This window comes from Melospiza melodia, chromosome 9, assembly GCF_035770615.1.
Source record: "Melospiza melodia melodia isolate bMelMel2 chromosome 9, bMelMel2.pri, whole genome shotgun sequence".
Lineage (NCBI taxonomy): Eukaryota > Metazoa > Chordata > Aves > Passeriformes > Passerellidae > Melospiza > Melospiza melodia.
In genome coordinates, this window is record NC_086202.1 from 35,742,754 (window position 1) to 35,760,652 (window position 17,899).

A 17,899-nucleotide genomic window follows, 5' to 3' on the forward strand; every position below is an offset into this window, starting at 1 on the left:
TATTATAAACCCTAATTTTGCTCTGGGGATTTCTCACCCTAAAAAGAAAAAAAAAAAGGAAAAGAGAAGAAAGAAAAAGCAGCAGCATCTGTAATTCAGTGCTTGCCATATCACAACCAGCAGCTTTTCTGGCTGAAGTTTGGTGCTATAAGTGATGTAATCAAAGCTGCTGAGGAGATTTTGACACAAAGCTGAATTATATTCTGTTGAATTCCAGGCTTCCAATATCCTCTTCCAGGTTTTACACAGGCATTACCCTGGCAGCACCATGAGCCATTCTCCCTGCAAGCTGCAGAGCAGATGCCAGATCTGTAAGAATCAGGTCCTTCTTAGAAGAGCAAGAATAGACAAAGCCAGGGAAAAAAAACCCCAACCTACATAACAAACAAACCACAGAGATTCTGAAAAGCACAGTGTTTATTGTTACAAATCAAGGTAAGCCAAGCTTATTGCCCAGAGCTCTCTCAGCAGGGGGAGTAAAAGAAACATTTCTTCCCTGGTTTTTATCGTGGGAACTTCTGTGCAGCTCATTTGGGAAGTGCCTCCTTCCCCTTCACAGCAAGGCAGGCACCCCTTTTATGTGTCACAGTGACAGATGGCCTGAGGAGGTGCTGCAGAGGACAATATCAGCCAGTCCAAGCAATAGAAGTGCACTCTCACCCTGTTCCAGCTGCTGTTCTCCTTGCTGGATTGTTCCTCTCAGGAGGGCATTGTCTGCCCCATGTTCTTCCAGCTCTTGGACACAAACAGATCCCTGCTCTTGGCAATGGTCACCAGGAGCCGTCCCACATAGTAACCATTCACCTGGCCCACACCATCATCCCTGCCCATGGACAGCAGGAATGTCAGTGACCCTGCAAAGGAGAGGTAGAGGTGTAAAACAACTCCCCTGCGTCCACAGGGAACAGCACTCAGCATAGTTCTGCTAAGCTCATGAAGAAGAAGGCCCATTACCCAGCTAGATTTTTGAGACCAGATTGTTCAGTTTGTGTTTGTTGTAGTTTAAGGGAGAAAGAAGGAAAAGGGAGTCATCTTGCTCCTGACATTTAATGGGACAGTGAGCAATTTCAAGAAAATAATTTTCATAAATAGCAGACTCCCACCAGTAGATTTATCAAGACATTCACCTGGCCCACACCATCATTCCTGCTCATGGAAAGCAGGAATGTCAGTGACCCTGCAAAGGACATGTGAAGGTGTAAGTGAAGCAACTGTTGTCCAGCTCCCCTGCATCCACGTGGAACAGCATCCAGCATAGTTCTGGTAAGTTTACATCAGTGCTCATGAAGAAGAAGGCCCATTACCCAGCTGGATTTTTGAGACCAGATTGTTTACTTTGTGTTTGTTGTAGTTTAAGGGAGAAAGAAGGAAAAGGGAGTCATCTTGCTCCTGACATTTAATTGGACAATGAGCAATTTTAAGAAAAGAAAAGAAGTTTCATGAGTAGCAGACTCCCACCAGTAGATTTATCAAGAACCTGGCCCACACCATCATTCCTGCCCATGGAGAGCAGGAATGTTGGTGATCCTGCAAAGGACATGTAGAGGTGTAAAACAACTGTTGTGTCCAGCTCCCCTGCACCCATGTGGAACAGCATTCAGCATAGTTCTGGTAAGTTTATATCAGTGCCCATTACCCAGCTAGATTTTTGAGACCAGATTGTTCAGTTTGTGTGTTTACTGTAGTTTAAGGGGAGAAAGAAGGAAAAGGGAAGTCATCTTGCTCCTGAGATTTAATTGGACAGTGAGCAATTTTAAGAAAAGAAAATAAGTTTCATGAATAGCAGACTCCCACCAGTATCAAGACATAAGTGAAGAAAGAACACATTGTGTGGCAGACTGACACAGGTAATTAATATCTACACTGTGTCTTTGGCAAGGACTAATGTGAAGCTGAGCTATAAGCTGATATTACCCCAGTTTTGAGTTCCTTCAGAGTGAATTCAGGGAGTTCAGAGTCTCATGAGAGTTGGGACAGCTGTTCCTTGCAGCTGACCTCCCTGACCTTACCTGGCTCATAGGTTTTGAGAGGCTTCTGTGTCAGGCTGTTGATGATGTTTGTCACTGCGACGTTGGCATGGAGCCCAGCATGGTAGGCCATCTTGGGCTCCTTGAGATCTGCACAGTCCCCAATGGCATAGATGTTCTTGTAGCCTTCCACCTGGAGGTGCTTGTTAACTTTCAAAGCACCATTACCTGCCATATTGTCACCTGTTTTGCCAAACAGAGGTTTTTAGAAGCAGCTCTGTGTTGCTTCTTGTGGCCTGAGACCCCAAAATGCTGCAGATGTAATTGACACAAAGCGAGGGATTGTCTTTCACCCTCTTTTCTATGTGTCAGGGTGCTTTTTGCCTTGCTGTAGTTAATCACTGCAGTCTCATGCAAGGCACCCTTTGATATTTGGGTGGAATCACCCCTGCAGGTTGTACACAGTCCGTTCCCCACCTCACACCCTTCAGGCACCACACGCTGAAGAACTGCTGCTTCTCCCCACACCATGGTTTGGGTTTTTCCACTTACCAAATGCAGCAGCATATGCAGAAGAGTTAATCTTTATCCCTGTGCACAGCACCACCATGTCAACAACCACCTCAGTGCCCCTCTCTGTCCTCACTACCATGTCCTTCTGGAACTGGTTTGGCCTGAGGTTTTCTATGTCGCTGACCTTTTCACCTGTTGCAACAGAGAGCCCTGGGTCACAAACCTTTGCCAGGCTGTGGTTTCCAGCTAACCCAGAGGAACAGGAATTCAGGGGAGCCATGTGTAACCAAAAAAAGTCAGAAAGAGGACATCAGGAGATGCTTTGGCTAAAGGAAGAGCAGCCTGTAGGTATTCAGAGGCATTGTTAAGGACATACCTAACAGCAGCCGGACTCCTTTCCTGAGGAGAATCTCTTTCACCACCTGACGGACACTGGGCAGCAGCTCCACGTCAGCCAGTGCAGTTTTTGAGTGAATGAGAGTGACCTGTTGGGGACAAAACAGCAAATGGGGACACGGGAACAGAACAGGACTCCCGTGTGCAAGGTGGGAGCAGCTACAGCTCGCCTCCCTCCACCCTAACTGATCCCTGCAAGAACAAGTCAGGAAGGGGCACCCAGTGCCACAGTCCTGGCTGGTGGCTGGCTATAGGCTCAGCAACCAGGTGTGCAGTCATCTCAGGTGCCTCCAGCAGCAGCACCACGGAACAGTAGCAGAACCAGGATGCAATTATTGTGATGGAGATGTTCCCACCTCTTTGTCTGGGTACTCTGTTTTGATCTCGGCAGCCATCTCCACTCCAGCAGCACCACCTCCCACCACCAGGATGCGCTGAGATTTCTCAACCTTCAAGAGAAAATTTGTGTTGCAAGAGAACTGCAAAGGGCAGGAAGCAGACACCTTCAGTCACTCCATGAACATTCTGGGACACAGCACAGGCCCAACAGCAATAAACCTCTTAGCCCATGAAGAGGCAACAACAGAGGAGTGCCCTGTGCTCTCTTCCTGCCTACCCCTTTCAGGTTTCCCCTTCTGCTGGAGAAGCCAGGATGAGCTCCTTGTCCTGGCTGCTCCCTGTTCCCTTTCTCTTAGACACAGGTGGCTCCAGATTGCCACAGTGGTATCTGGGACAGGGAGGCTGAACAAAGGCAGGCAGCATTTCCTAAGAGTGGATTCCTCACCTCTTTCACCATGTCCTCATAGGTCTGGATGGCACTTTCCATGCCAATGACTTGGTTGAACTTCCCAGGGAATGGCCCATCACTGCCTGTTGCAAGAATGAGATGGGAGTAGTGAAGCTCCTGGCAGGGCAGAAGGTAGAATGGGATATTAGACCTCTTAAAAACAGAGCCTAGAACGCAGTGCTGGCCTCCTAGGTGTTAGTCACTCATTCCCTCATCTCCATCCCTTGCTGGTAACCAGGCAAGTACTTGTCACTGTCAGGAAGTGACTTTAGGAAGAGGCACAGGCCAGGTTCACACCAAGTAACTGTTCCTCAAGGTCTGAGCTAAGCACCATTCAGGTGAGTTGAGAGCTTTAAGGAAATTACCCCAAATTTACAGGGAATAACCTGATATTTATGGTGGACACTCACAGCTGGTTCCAGAGAATAACTTCTCTCCTGAACAGAGGTGAGATGCTCTGGCTGAAAAGTGTGATTGATGCTGCTGCTCTTGGCTCTTCCTGCAGTTAAATAAGGATCTGAGCCCCAGGTTTAATTGTTGAGCTCTAAATCCAGCTCTAATAATAAAAGCTCAGCTGAGCAGGAGAAGGGGTTGGGTATTTACTGCACACCTACATCCCAGCACAGCTGAAGGCCACTTAGCTGGGCTGGAAGGGATGGGGCTGAGCAGGAAAAGATGCCAAGTTGTGCAGGAGGATGGAACACGCCCTGCTGAGGGCTGGCTGCCCGCACTAGCAGGTGACCCCGTGAGGCAGCCAGGGCATTGCAACACTCACCTCACCATCACTGAGCACCACTTGCTGCCTCTCGGGGTCTATGGCCACCACCTTGCCTTGTCGGAAGCTGTCCCCAAAGGTGACCGAGTAGGAGATGAAAGTCTTCTTGGCAAAGCCTGTGGGAAGAGGAGACAATGGGAGAGCTCTCCTTCTCTGGATGCTAACCACCCCCTCTTCTCTTCTCCCATCATGCTGTCCTTGCTCAGACAAAGGCATGGCAAATATCTGGGACTGTGGGCTGAGCTTCTGCTGGGTGTTATCTCTGCCCAGCAAGGAGCTTCAGGACTTGGCCTCAGATCAGATGATACTCTTGGCTAGATTGCTTTGTGTCTGCTCCTCATATCTCCTGTACTGGTTCACCAATTACTGTTTCTGTGGTCCTGGCAGTTTCTGGCTCAGTGTCAGAGGCTTTTTTCATGCAATCTGCCTCTCAGACCAAACTTTTGCTGTCGTTTTGATGCTTGTTCCAGCCTCAAATTCCTGAATTCCCCAGTGACTGGACTAATGGGGAGGGCCCAGACAAGCCTGAGCACCTCTCTGCAGGGTTTTATCATCCAAGGCCTCACTGCTCCACATTTCAAGGGCCAGGGACAGAAAGCGATTGACTCACCCCTTCCAGCAGCTCTTGCTTTTAGCTTAGTCACCTTCTAAACTCTTGAAATAAAAAATAAAATAAAGGGGGATGGGGAGAGGAAGGGCAGGGAGGAAGAGAGATGGTCTGAGCAGTTTTTAGTCAGTTTTCCCAGCTGATGTGCAATTAGCTTAACCACAGACGGGCTGTGGGTCCTCCCGGTGCCAAGCATTTGTTTTCCAGATGGAAAACATCAGCTCTTTCACCATCGCAGGGCGGAGGAGGCGGTGCGAGCCCGCGTTCCCTGCCGCTCCCCGCGTCCCTGCGCAGGTGCCGGTGGGACAGGGGGGCTGCCCGAGCCCTTACCGCTCTCCACGGCGGCCCGGAGCGCGGCCACGTTGTGATGGAAAGCATCTCTCACGTCCACCAGCACGAAGGGGACGGCCCAGGACTGGAGCAGGCTGGCGGCCGCCGTCCCTCCGAAGCCGCCCCCGACCACCACGACCCGCACGGACTCGTCCAGGGACAGCCGGGCGCCCATGGCCAGCGCGGCTCCGGCGGGGCAGGCAAGGGGGCCGGGCCGGGCCGGCTCGGCCTCCCCGGGCGGGGCCGCGGGCGGAGCCGGGCTCTGGGCGCTGAGCCGGGGAGCTGGCAGAGCTATGAGCCCGGTGCCCCCGGCTGGCAGAGGCCTGAGGCCGGCACCCGGGGCTGGCTGAGCCCGGCACCCACGGCTTGCAGAGCCCTGAGCCGTGAGGCCAGGGCTGGCGGGGCCCGGCAGCCGGGGCTTGGAGAGCCCTAAGCCGGGCACCCGGGGCTGGCGGTGCCCTGAGCCGGGCACCTGGGGCTGGCAGAGGCCTGAGGCCGGGGATTGCGGGGCCCGGAGCCCGGAGCTGGCAGAGCCCTGAGGCCGGGGCTTGCGGGGCCCGGAGCCCGGGGCTGGCAGGGCCCTGAGGCCGGGGATTGCGGGGCCCGGAGCCCGGAGCTGGCAGGGCCCTGAGGCCGGGGATTGCGGGGCCCGGAGCCCGGAGCTGGCAGGGCCCTGAGGCCGGGGATTGCGGGGCCCGGAGCCCGGAGCTGGCAGAGCCCTGAGGCCGGGGCTTGCGGGGCCCGGCACCCGGGGCTGGCAGGGCCCTGAGGCCGGGGCTTGCGGGGCCCGGCACCCGGGGCTGGCAGAGCCCGGAGCCCGGGGCTGGCAGAGCCCTGAGGCCGGGGCTTGCAGAGCCTTAAGCCCGGCACCCGGTGCTGTCAGAGCCCTGAGGCCGGGGATTGCGTGTCCCGGCACCCGGGGCTGGCAGGGCCCGGCAGGCAGGAGAGCCACGGGCAGGGAATGGTTCCTGCCAGGCAAGCAGCGTGTCCCGAGCGCAGAGCGCTTCACCTGCCCTAAGCACCCCCGCCTGCATCCCCCACGAGAAGGGACTCAGGGTTTTACACACTGAGGGCTCTGCTCTGAACTTCACAAGGCTGGGAGATGGAGAGTGGCCCACTCCACCCGAAGAAACAACCTTTCGGAGAGAGAAATTAAGATTACATAATTACAGAAACAATTAGGAAAATAACTCTGAGATCATCGAATCCAACCTATGAGCAAACCAGCACCATGTTAACCAGACCAGGCACTCAGTCTTTCCTTAAACACCTCCAGGAATGGTGAATCCACCGCTTCTCTGGGCAGTTCATTCCAATGTCTAATCACCCTAACTGTAAGGAAATTCCTCCTGATGTTCAACGTAAACACAGAAAACATGTATCTGCTCTGAGTGGAGCAGGAAAGGGAGCCCAGACATGGCTGTGCAGGAGAGAAGATCACAAAATCTGTGAAAGGTTTGGGTAGGATGAGACCTTAGAGGCCATCTGGTTCTGACCTTCCCACCACGGGCAGGGACGTCAGCACGGTGGAGACAGTGGAACATAAAGAGGGAAGGGCTGAGGAGGTGGCAAAGGGCCCAGGAGAAGGCGAGTACGGGGTGCAGGAAAGGGCCAGTTCCATTTATTTTCTAAAGGACATCCAGATCGTGTTCTTCTCCAGCACAGAAGCTGCCCCGAAGATGTTCAGCTCCTGTGGCATTCTGGATAAATATAGCTGCTGGCCCTGTGGATAAAAATGGATAAAAATAGCTGCTGCACACACTGCTGTGCGCTGTGAGCTGGCAGAGCTGCTCCCACGCTCCCTGCCCCCGCCCTGCTCCTCAGAGGTGCCGAAACTCCCTCCCAGCACAACACCCTCCAGCCTCGGGGGTGGCCGACGAGAAGGAATTTTCCGGGAAAAGCAGGGCCTGGACTCAGGATTGCCGCCAGAGGGTGCAGCCAGCTCGGCCGTGGGGACACAAACCCTGCGAGGAACCTTTGAAGGAGCTGGGGCTGTTCAGCCCGGAGAAGAGGAGGCTCAGAGGTGACCTCATTGCTCTCTACAGCTCGCTGAAGGGAGGCTGCAGACAGGTGGGGTACACAGGCATACCCCCAGGGTAGCAGTGCTCCAGGTCTGCCGGTGTCTTTCCTCCTGGAACTGGCATGGTACCTGTGTGAGGAGGCTGCTGGAAGAGCCTGGCAATGGCTGGTTTTGGGAAAGCACACTTGAGTGCAAAAATTGTGAAAAATCAAACCCACCTCCATTTCTAAAGGGATGAACTCTGCAATTTAAACCTGGGGTTTAAACTCTTGTGTAAAATTACACGGTCAGGCTTGCTTGGCACCCCTTGTGTGTGAAACCATCCTGGTTGGGGCAGGGCTCTCCTTACCTGCATAACTTCCTTGTGGTTTCATCTTCCCAGAGCAGAGCTGGATCAAAGGCCCATTCCTAGCAGATGAGGATGCTGAGGATGAGTTGCCACTTCCCAAAGTCTGCTTTCCTGTCCCCTTTCCTCTGCACCTTTGTGCCCAGCTGTGTCTTTTCCAGAGGCAGTTTTGGGCTTTTCATGAAAGGAATTTTCCTGTATTTTACAGCACATATCCACTGCTGGGAGCAATCCATTGCTCCAGCAGTGCTCTGTAAATTTCCCCTGTCACCTGATGTTTTCCCCCTCCAGGTGTACACGAGGGCTACCTTCAGGTGAACCCAGTAGGATAACAGAACATCAGGGCGGCCTTTCAAAAAAAGGAGGAAAAATCTTCTGGGCCAGTGAGTTGGAGATGCACCAACAAACAAGAAAATGTTACTGGCAAAAAGAGTGCCCAAAGCAAACAGGGAGGGTAAAAGGGGCCTTTGTGGAAACCTCACTCCCAACTCCAGGCAAGCAGGAAGGAACTCAGAATGCCCAAAGCTGAGGCCAGTGGGAGCACTCAGTGTGCAGGTCGGGGCTCAGGTTTGGCAGGTGGGACGTTTGGATGATACTTCTCCAGCTGGGTGCACACAGGTGCTGGAAAGTTCAGCAGCCTCAGAGAGAGGCTTTTTCTCCTGCTGGTGGTTGGTGGGGCAGGGATTGCCCTGTCCTGTCCTGTCCTGTTTCAGGCTCCCTGGACTTTTCCTCACAGCTGCCCCAAGGACCAAATGCTCCCTGCAGGATGGCAGGGGGAGAAGGTGCAGGGAAGGGGCTCTGGGAGATGGTCTTGCCCCAGTTTGCCACTCTGAGACAGGCAGCATGGGGAAATGGGAGAGTCCTCACCAGGTGTAATCCATCATCCAGAGCTGAGACATCCCTCTGAGGGTGGTTAATCCATGGATGGGTAGAACAGTGCTGTGTGGGGAGACTTTAGGATGCCACAAGTGCCCCTGCTCTGCACTGGCCCAAATCCCTGTGAGCCTCTGCCTCTTTGTCCTGCCCTCCCTGTCCATCAGGGCAGTTTGGCCTCCCTGACTTTGCAATAACCTGGAAGAGGGATAACATTCCTCCCTTCACCCTCCTCTAGGGAGCAGCTCTCCATCTGGGCCAGGCTGAAGGGCCCATCCTCCCCTGCCAAGCCTGAGCTGCTGGAGACCCTTTCTGGCTCACAGCCATCTCTGCAAAGCCCCAAACCTCTCCTGTATCAGCAGCCTCACACACCACGTTCCCTCTGCCCACAGACGTGTCCTGCACAGCGTCCTGTGACAGCCCCAGTGGCACCAGGGTGGCTGCAGCTCCCTGGCTGTGCCCCTGGGGGCTTTGCTGCAGGGAAAGGAGGGTTTTGAGTCTCCCAGGGGTGAGGGATTGCTCTGAACAAACTGCCTGGTCCATCCCTGCCCCACAGCTCCCCATTTTGCCTGGGTGAGCTGGCTGCCCCCCGTGCCTCAGGGAGCTCTGCTTCAGCCAAGCTGAATTGTGTCTGTTCAGGGCAAGGAATCACCTGGAAAAACCAATTCAGACAGCTCCTGGCTGCTTTTAAAACATCAACACCGGCTATTTTATGCCTTATACATAAAAATCTACTTTTAGCAGAAATCAACAAGGTTCCACTTACATTTATTCTCTCCCTGACAAACCTCATTTTTCATTTTCAGTTTTTCAGTGCCTTGAGGAGACAAGCTGCTTCCCATGGATAGCAGCACCAAAATCACCCTGTTTTGGTCAGGCTGGACCAGTGATGTGTATTTATAGGCAGCATCTCTGTACATGCCAGCCCATAAATTGGTCACAGATCCCATCCAGAAAAGGGTGGGAAAACCCCAAGGGTGAAATGCAAGGGTCTCTGCAATGAAATGGTCTTTGTGTCCATGAGAAGAGCCATGGGGAGCTGGGATCTCCCTCCATCCCACCCCAGGATAGGGTTGCACAAAGCTGTTCTCTTTTTTGCTGGCATCACAGCGTGCTCTGTGCCAAGGTGCTGCCCAGCTCCTCTTTTCCTGCCCAATACAGCAGGAGGAGTTTGCCAGGCTCAGGGTGCTGTGGTGCCATCACACCTACAAATGTGGGCTCAACCCAAGGCAGCTTTTGGGGAAATGGGGGTGGCCAGGCTCAGGGGGCTGTGATGCCATCACCACCTACAAATGTGGGCTCAAACCAAGGCAGCTTTTGGGGAGATGGCGTGGCCAGGCTCATGTCAGCCCCTGGCATGGGGTGGGCAGGGAGCAAGCAAGTCCTTCCCCTTGGAGGAAACCCCAGCTCAGACAGCTCCTGCCTTTGGGTTTTGTGCCGTGCTGATCTTTCCTACCCCTCCAGAGCCAAGCATGTAGCAGACGCTGGGAATTTTACAGGAATGCCATTTTGTGGGAATTCATCCCTTTTTGTGATGTGATCCAGGCAGGTGCCAACAAGAAACTTTATCAGCTTTATTCATGTCAGCTGCCTGGCTCTAAGGATTTCAGAGAGCTCCTTGGAAATTCTCTGGCTTCTCCAACACAGCCCAGAGATTGACAGTGTGGTGGCAACTCTCTTTTATGGGATAACATGGTTTGTGGTATTAATCCCTGTGGGGTGGCAGAGAAGCATAAAGGATGTCAGTGGCTGGGGTTTCTTTGGGAAAAAGGAGAAGGCTTGTGCATGCTCCTTTGCTCTTGGAGCAGCTTTTGAGAAAGAACAGCTTTCACTCCTGATGTCAGGAGTTTTCTTCCCCTTGCCCCCCAGATTTCATTACAGTGAAAGCAGAGCATAGAATAAAACTGTGTCCTGAAAAAAATGGGCCTCACAGACAGACAGCCTTTGTCCAAAGGTGTAATTACAGGATAAATATGGGATGCAGACCAAGAAATGCAGTCTGGTCAGGCGTGCAGTCTCTTAGAAAAACACAACAGAAAACAAGGTTGTCATTTAGTGCTGAAAGGTCCACACGTGCTGCAGCCCTTGTGGCCCCTCACTGGCCCACGGATCTCCCCTCTGACCTGGTGTTTGGATGGTGCAGCTGGAGCCACGCACCAGCTCCCTGCAAGGACCACACCAAGCCCCACGATGGAGGGAAGGAAAGGGTTGATTTGGCCTCCAGCAGAAGCCTGTGAGGGTTGGTGAGGGCATTGCTGGTGTGATGGATTTCCTTGGCTCCAGCCCCTGTGCAGAAATCCCCTCCAACAGGGCTGTGAGGAGACGGGGGATTAGCTCATCCTATCCCATTAAATGGAGCTGCAACAAGTGAGGAGAAGGCTATGGGAGGTCAGCACAGCCAGCACAGCAGCCACCACTCCTGCTGTTTGGGAGAAACCTCATGTCAGGCTGGAAAAAGGCCTTTTTGTGGATTTCTGTGGACCTGCCTGGTGCCTTGGCTTCATGGCCCAGTAGGGCCACCTGGGTGTTAAACTGCAGGGCATCTAAGGTGGCATTTCAGAGACTTCACCGCTCCCTTACTTGGCTTACCAAGAGCTTCTGCCTCAAGGAGTGCCTCTCCAAGGCAAGCCCAGCCATGCCAGCATGGCCCCAGGCAGCTCTGAGAGGGAAGCAGAGAAGCAGCAGGATGTACCTGCTGTCCAAAGTCAACTCCAGATTAGACCAGTGAGAGGGAATCATTTCCCAGAAGGATCCCACTGAGAGGGGAACAGGACATCCATTATTTGTTAAAGCTGTCACCGGTGCTACATCATCTGCAGTGACCCCAAGGAGCAGCAGCTTTGGCTGGTGGCCCTGTCCCACGGGACACATGTCCCCTCACTGTTCTGGCCTTGTGAAAAAGGTCTCTCTGGTGCTAATTAGCATCACCCCGATGTTCCCAAATTCCCCCCAAAGCACAGCTGCAGCAGGCTGAGAGGTGAGCCTGGAGGCAGTACAGCTGCAGGTGGGGTTTGTCTTATTTCCATATTTTAAACCAAGCTTTAGTACTGCTTTATTTCAGAAAGCTTAGATCTTTTGAAAAGCGGATTGTTTGTTTTTTGGTGGGTTTTTTGGCACTGTTGTCTGTGAGAAAGGGTGAGGCTGCATCCATTGCAGCTCCTGTTGTGGCCTTCCTGCATGGTGTGTCTGGATGCAGGTATGTCCTTGCTCTAAGGCAGTCTCTTACTATGACTTTCCCAATCCGTGCCTGCCCTCCCAAATCGTCCAAAGAGCCGGGCAAGGCTGAGCCAGAGCAGGCTGAGCAGGAGGCCCCTCTTTGTGAGGGGGCACAAAGCTCCCCAGCAGCTCAGGGGGAGTTCAGCCGCTCCAGCCTCGGAGGAGCCGCGTCCCCTGCGGCTTCCCAATGCGCCTGGAGCCGGGGGTTTAATGGCAGCAATTAGCCCCGCGGAAATCTGCATGCTTCGGGAGCATGTTTTCATGTTTTCTCCCTGTCCTGTGACGGTTCTGACGGGAAGCTGGAGGGCGGCCAGGAACAATTGCTTATGCTTGGCTGGCGGTGAGGGCTGGAGCAGAGGGGCGCAGACAGCGCAGGTAAAAACGGGCGGCAGTCACCGTCCCCTCCAGAATGGTGTGGCCAGCAGGAGCAGCGAGGGCGTTCTTCCATTCTTCCATTCTTCCATTCTTCCCCTGTACCTGGCACTGCTGAGGCCACGCCTCAAGTGCTGTGTCCAGTTCTGGTCCCTCAGTTTGGGATGGACCTTGGGATGCTTGAGCACATCCAGAGGAGGCAACGAGGCTGGAGAGGGGCTGGGAACACAAGTGAGGAACCACTGAGACAACTGGGGGTGTTTAGGCTGGAGAAAAGGAGACTCAGAGGTGACCTTACCACTCTCTACAGCTCCCTGAAAGGTGCCTGTGCCCAGCTGGGGCTGGGCTCTTTCTCAGGCAGCACTGACAGAAACAGAGCACACAGACTCCACCTGCACCAAGGGAAATATAGGTTGGATATTAGGAAAAAGGTTTTTACAGAAAAAGTGATAAAGTTCTGGAATGGTGTGACCAGGAAGATGGTGGAGTCACCATCCCTGGGTATGTTTAAAAAAAGACTGGATGTGGCACTGGTTTAGTTGAGGTGTTGGGGCTGGGTTGCACTCAGTCTTGGAGCTCTCTTCCAACCCAGTCTATCTGTTCTTACCTGTTCTTATCTGTTCTTGTCTGTTCTGTTCTCTGGCCTTGGCTCAGCCCAGCTCCTGCTTCCCTCACCACTTGTTTTCCATGCTCCTGGATTTGACTGTCCTTTCCCCCTGGACCCACTCTCTGAGCCCCCAAGCACCATCACCCACGGTGGGATGGGAGGGGGACGCTGGCCACTCTCCAATGTCCCCTCTTCGGCTGTGGCAGCTCAGTAGCTACCCACCCCTCCTGCTGTTTCACAGACAATTACCCTAAAATGATTTTGTCTGCAAAAGCCAACCCAATGGTGCTTTCCCAGAGGCATTTACAGGACCAAGCGCGTTCCCCCTGATGCTGGCTGAGCTCTGTGGGCTTTTCCCAGCGCGCAGCTGCGGAATATCCATCTGCCCTCCGTGACCCTGCTGCTTTCCCAGCAGGAAGCCTCCAAACAAAACCCGATTCACTCAGCAGCCCCGGGGCTGCTTGTGATGCTGAGAGCTGCGTGTGAGGCGGGGAGGAGGCTGGCGCTCTCCATCGCCCATAAGCGATGAGGGTATGCCAAAAATCTCCACTTTTGTGGACACTTTTGTGTCCTTTCCCCATCCAGCTGGCACCGAGCGCTCTGAAATCACACCTTGAAGCCTGGTGCTGCCCTGCCCTGCTCGGAAAAGCTCCCCGGGTGGATGGATGGCTGCCCGGGGCTCCGGTGCTGCGCTCCCCGCCGGCCGGCCCCGCGCTCCTCAATGCCGCCTCTGTTCTCCCTCTTGGGTCAAAAACGCGGCTTTTGTGAGCTCAGCCCAGCCCAGCCCAGCCCTGCTCCGGAGCCCCAGCACGTTCCTCCCGGCCGGCAAAGCTCAGCCCAGCTGTGGCCGGCTGCCGCCTCCTTTCATTTATTTATTTTTGCTTTTGGCCAACAGCTCTAGTTGGGGAGAAGGGGACGTGCGGCTGCCGGCACCCCTCAGGGCTCGCTGGCAAGCCACTCTCCACCAAAATGCTTCACTTCTCCCTCAGGTGGCTGCCATTACCCAAAATATCTGGGGGAGAAAAAGAATGAGATACAAAGAGGGCTAAAAATAGGCATTTTAATTCATGAAATGTGAATTGGAGGGAGCAGCTTGGCGCTGGGTCAACATCTGCAAACGGCAAACACCCTGGAACTCCCTGGGCCTCTACCGGGTATGGCCACCCATCGGTGCTGTTAGCACTTGTTTTTGGGGCTCCCCTGGGCAGGGGACACCCACAAATACTGAGGAGACAGGGGACTCTGTGCTGTGGCTTTGTTTTTGATCAGATAAGTCTGGCCGTCTTTCAGCACCCCCTCAGAAGTTTGCAGTCGCTGCCACACGGGGGCTGGGAGGGTTACAGCCAGTCAGTGTCCGGGGCTCTCCTGAGATCATACAGAAGGACACGTGGTGGTCTCCAGCTAAAAGGTGACCTCTGTTCTGCATGTCTCCCTTTGTGGCACCTTGTGCTGCTCTGACTTTTGGGCTTAGCTCCTTCACCAGGTCCCCCTCCTTTTCACATTATAATAAATAAATAAATTCACCCGGTATGCAAATACACAGGGAAAAAAGGAAATAAACCCAAACCTCCAAAACCAAGTTTGAAGAGCACCAAACCATAGTCACCTCATTTTGTCGTAGCCCAAGCGCCATGCAGGGCTCTGTGGGCAGTTTCCAGTCTCTGCTGGTGAATGAAGGCACTAAACCAAGAAGGTCTCTGGGCGCTTGCTGACACCACAGGGATTTTGTCCTTGCCCCGTCCCAGCTGGCAATGGGGGGTGGCAAGGCAGAGGTGCTTGGTCCCTCTGCTTGCCATCACCCTCCTCCTCCTCAGTGCAGCTCCCGAGCTGGGCAGGTGGCCCTGCTGCCGACCCCACCTCCCCTCACCCTCACCATTTCCCCATTCCCGGAGAAACTGAGCAATTCAGGCTCTGCAGGACCCTGGGGCCAGCTCTGCCAAGACGCTCCGGCTCCTGGGGCTGCCACCTGGAGCATTTTTGGGAGCAGGGACCCCCAGGTCGCCTCCGGACCGGCCGGGAGCACGGCCGCCGCCCCTCGTTCCGCCCCGCCACCGTGACCCTGTCCTGCTACGTGACCCAGGCGGGCTGTGCCTCCTCCAGCAGGCTGAAGGAGCGGTTGGCCAGCGCCGCGGGGCTGCCGGCCAGCTTGTAGCCAAAGAGCCGCATGGCCGGGCCGCAGGCGTCCTGCACCACCTGCGCCAGCTTGAAGGGCATGCCGAAGCGCCACTTGTCGAACTGCTCCGAGGAGTTCTTGCACGTGGAGTAGACGCCGTTGCCGTCGGGGGGAGCCTGCGTGTTCCTGCCGATCCACTCCTCCACCTGGCGGGTGAGCGGCAGCCCGGCGAAGCGGAACATCTCCCGCGCCTTCTGCAGCGGCGCCCGCGCCACGTCCTCGTAGCGCACCAGCATGTAGCGGCCCCGCAGCCAGCGCGGCCGCCGCAGCCCCAGCTCCGCCGACACGCGGATGCTCTCGCAGTTGCCCCGCAGCCGCTGCACCTCCTCCTCGCGCAGCGGGGCCTCCCCTTCCGACGCCCACTTCTTCCAGGTCTCGTACTTGCCCGAGAAGGCCACCATGCGCGAGGCCAGGACGGCGCGGGGGTCGCGCACCAGCTGGATGATGCGCAGGTCCAGCCGGGGGTCCTCCACCAGCGGCTGCAGGAACTCCAGCTGCCGGATGCGCACCGTCTTCAGCGCCACGTGCTGCTTGCGCCGGCACGCCTCGGCCGCCAGCGTGATGTTGAGGGGCCCGCAGCGGCGGTTCTTGCAGTAGTACTTCTCAAAGACCTTCTTGGTGCTGGGCGTGCAGACGGGCTCCTCGCACAGCGAGTGGCTGGAGCCCCGCCGGAACAAGAAGGGCGTCAGGTGGCCCTCGGGAACCGGGGAGATGAAGTTCTCTAGGATGTAGAGGTCGCAGAGGAGGAGCTGCTTGAGCACGTCTCGGTAAACCAAGGCCGAGCCCACCGCGCTGGCTCCCCCCGGCAGGAAGTTCACCGTCTTCTCGACGTGCCAGAGGGGCTCAAAGAGGTAGAAGATGCTGCCCTGCTGGTTGAAGAACTCGCCGACAAAGGAGGAGCCAGTGCGGGTGGTGGCCATCAGCAGGACGTGCCGCCGCGGCCCGGGGTCCCCGGGGTCACCTGCCAGCTGCAGGGTGATGTTGTACAGGTGGGACCTCAGCTGGGAGAAGGCAGCGTCCAGCTCCTGCAGCGAGGCCAGCGAGCCGTTCTTGGCTGCTGCTGGGCTGAGCTCCGTGCTGTTGGCCTCTGCCAGAGCCTGCGGGGACTGCTTCAGCCTGTCCGACACCCTGTGGGGAGAGCCAGCCCAGCCTGGAGGACAGCAGCACCGCCCTGCATCCCACCAGGGGACTTGGGGGGCTCCTCTGCATGGGAGCTCAGGACTGGGGGAGAGGGGCTGCACACCTCGGCGTGGCTCAGATGCCCACTGCCTACCTGGAGATGAAGTTGTTCTCCTTCTCGATGATGACGAGGCTGATGACGAAGACCAGCAGGATGGCGTACTTGCTCTTCATCTTCAAGCAGTGCAGCAGCTCCCGGGCGTCCTGGGGCAAAGCGCGTCGGATCTCCATGGGGAGTGCGCACAGCTCCCTCCGGCACGCCGGGAAGGTGTCCTGGGCCAGCCCTGCCTGTGGGGAGAAGAAGGCTCAGCATGGCGAGGGTCAGAGGCTGACAAAGGCTGGACAAGAGTGGTAAAAAAGTGGAAGCTCCTCCCTGCTGCTCCACCCCACCCCCGGATGAGGAGCAGCTGCCTGAATGCCCCATCGGCTGCTCCTCCTCCTTCCCAAAATATATCTGCCCGACGGGATCCCTTCCCACGCTCCCACCAGCTCCCCCTGCCCACCCTGAAACCCAATCCCTGCCAGCCGACAGCTGCCTGCTTCCCGCTGGCAAAAACCTGCTGCTGCCAGCGAGGGAGCCCCTGGATCATCCGGATCTTCTGCACGTTGTGGTTCCCGACCTCTGGAAAGGGGAGGCCTGGAGGCTCCACTGCAGGGCCCCAGCGTGGGGCTGAGCAGCTTCCGCCTCCCCCCAGCATGGCAGCAGCAGCTGCTGAGCCTCGAAAATGAAACCCAGAGAGTTTTCAGGAACGACGGCGGGCCGGAAAACCCTGCTGCTGCTGCCGCCAGTCCCCCTTGGGGAGTAGAATGCTCCGGGGGAGGCTTTTGCCAAAAAAGGGAAGAAGAAAAAAAAAAAACCCAAATGATGGTGCAGCTGCTTGGTGTGGGATGCAAAGCCAGGAGACTTGGCAGAAAAATCCCGCCCCCCCAGCGTCTCCTTCAGCGCCCAAATCGGGGCGTTGCTGGAAATGCTCTGAGTGGCACCAAACCCACCCCCCAGCTGGAGATTTGGGGGTCACAGCCGCTGCTTCAGGCTCTGGGGCAGGTCCCCAGTGTGCAGATTTGCACCCCTAGGCCTTGTTGGCACCTGCCACCTGCCCTGGGTGACGCTGTTTGCCTGTCCCGCTTTCTTGGCCAGACTTCCAGTGACTCGGGGAAAGTCTATTTAGCCTTGGCTGGGCTCCACAGGGGGCAGCCCATCCCAGCCCTGCTTTTGGGGTGAAGGAGGGGAGCCAGGCAGAGCCCCATCCTTTGGGGGGACCCGGGGTTTGCTGGAGGGGGGATGCCCTGGCCAAGCCTTGGCATCTGCAGCTCCATCAGAGTGTGGAGTGAGGAAGCCCTGCCAGGCATTGCATCACGTCGCAGCCTCTTCCGCATCGTGCTCGGCCAAAATGTGCATTTTTAGGCCAAAAAGTGCATTTCTTAGGCCAAAATGTGCATTTTTTAGCGTTGCTCGCTGAATGCCCCTCCGGCTGGGAAGGAGGGACCATGGGCAGGAGGGGTGGGATGTGTCCCGTGGCCAGGGCAGCACCCAGCCTGTCAGATTCCCAGTCCTCTCCGTGCGAGGACCAGGAATTTCCCAGCTCGAGCAAAGCACTCAGCTCCCGGGGCTTGGCTTCCAGCCATCTCCTTTCCAGCAAAACCTTCTAAAAAGAGACATCCACACCCACGCACCCAGGAAACTCAGGATTTAGTGGGATGCAGGGGCTCTGGAGAGCCCTGGCAGCCCCGGAGCCCT

General features: G+C 55.8%; 2 protein-coding genes across 4 annotated transcripts; both read right to left on the reverse strand.

Moving 5' to 3' along the window:
* Positions 1-399: 399 nt before the first annotated feature.
* AIFM2 (apoptosis inducing factor mitochondria associated 2) lies at positions 400-5,563 on the reverse strand. 2 transcript variants are annotated; one of them, XM_063164235.1, is made up of 8 exons: positions 5,376-5,563; positions 4,439-4,554; positions 3,661-3,780; positions 3,233-3,325; positions 2,857-2,965; positions 2,520-2,672; positions 2,010-2,210; positions 400-854 (listed from the first exon to the last, which is right to left on the reverse strand). In XM_063164235.1, the coding sequence occupies exons 1-8, from the start codon at positions 5,548-5,550 to the stop codon at positions 700-702; spliced, it is 1,122 nt and encodes a 373-aa protein (XP_063020305.1). In that variant the 5' UTR covers positions 5,551-5,563; the 3' UTR covers positions 400-699. The 2 variants fall into 2 exon arrangements, with proteins under 2 accessions (XP_063020305.1, XP_063020306.1); XM_063164236.1 differs by lacking the exon at positions 400-854 and adding an exon at positions 868-1,177.
* Positions 5,564-13,855: 8,292 nt separating this feature from the next.
* CHST3 (carbohydrate sulfotransferase 3) lies at positions 13,856-16,859 on the reverse strand. 2 transcript variants are annotated; one of them, XM_063164238.1, is made up of 3 exons: positions 16,719-16,859; positions 16,256-16,449; positions 13,856-16,110 (listed from the first exon to the last, which is right to left on the reverse strand). In XM_063164238.1, exons 1-3 carry the CDS (start codon positions 16,857-16,859, stop codon positions 14,877-14,879), a joined length of 1,569 nt encoding a protein of 522 aa, XP_063020308.1. In that variant the 3' UTR covers positions 13,856-14,876. The 2 variants fall into 2 exon arrangements, with proteins under 2 accessions (XP_063020308.1, XP_063020307.1); XM_063164237.1 differs by lacking the exon at positions 16,719-16,859 and having other exon boundaries at positions 16,256-16,599.
* Between the last annotated feature and the right edge of the window lie 1,040 nt (positions 16,860-17,899).

Bases quoted from the DNA above. Each gene is read 5' to 3' on its own strand.
- AIFM2 (XM_063164235.1), bottom strand. From the start codon at position 5,550: ATGGGCGCCCGGCTGTCCCTGGACGAGTCCGTGCGGGTCGTGGTGGTC. The intron at 4,555-5,375 runs GTAAGGGCTCGG...CTCTTCCCACAG, and splicing joins CCGGGCCGCCGTGGAGAGCG to GCTTTGCCAAGAAGACTTTC. The intron at 3,326-3,660 runs GTGAGGAATCCA...TTTCTCTTGAAG, and splicing joins ATGAGGACATGGTGAAAGAG to GTTGAGAAATCTCAGCGCAT.
- CHST3 (XM_063164238.1), bottom strand. From the start codon at position 16,859: ATGCTGGGGGGAGGCGGAAGCTGCTCAGCCCCACGCTGGGGCCCTGCA. The intron at 16,450-16,718 runs GTTTTTGCCAGC...TTCTCCCCACAG, and splicing joins TCCCTCGCTGGCAGCAGCAG to GCAGGGCTGGCCCAGGACAC. The intron at 16,111-16,255 runs GTAGGCAGTGGG...CTCTCCCCACAG, and splicing joins GAGAACAACTTCATCTCCAG to GGTGTCGGACAGGCTGAAGC.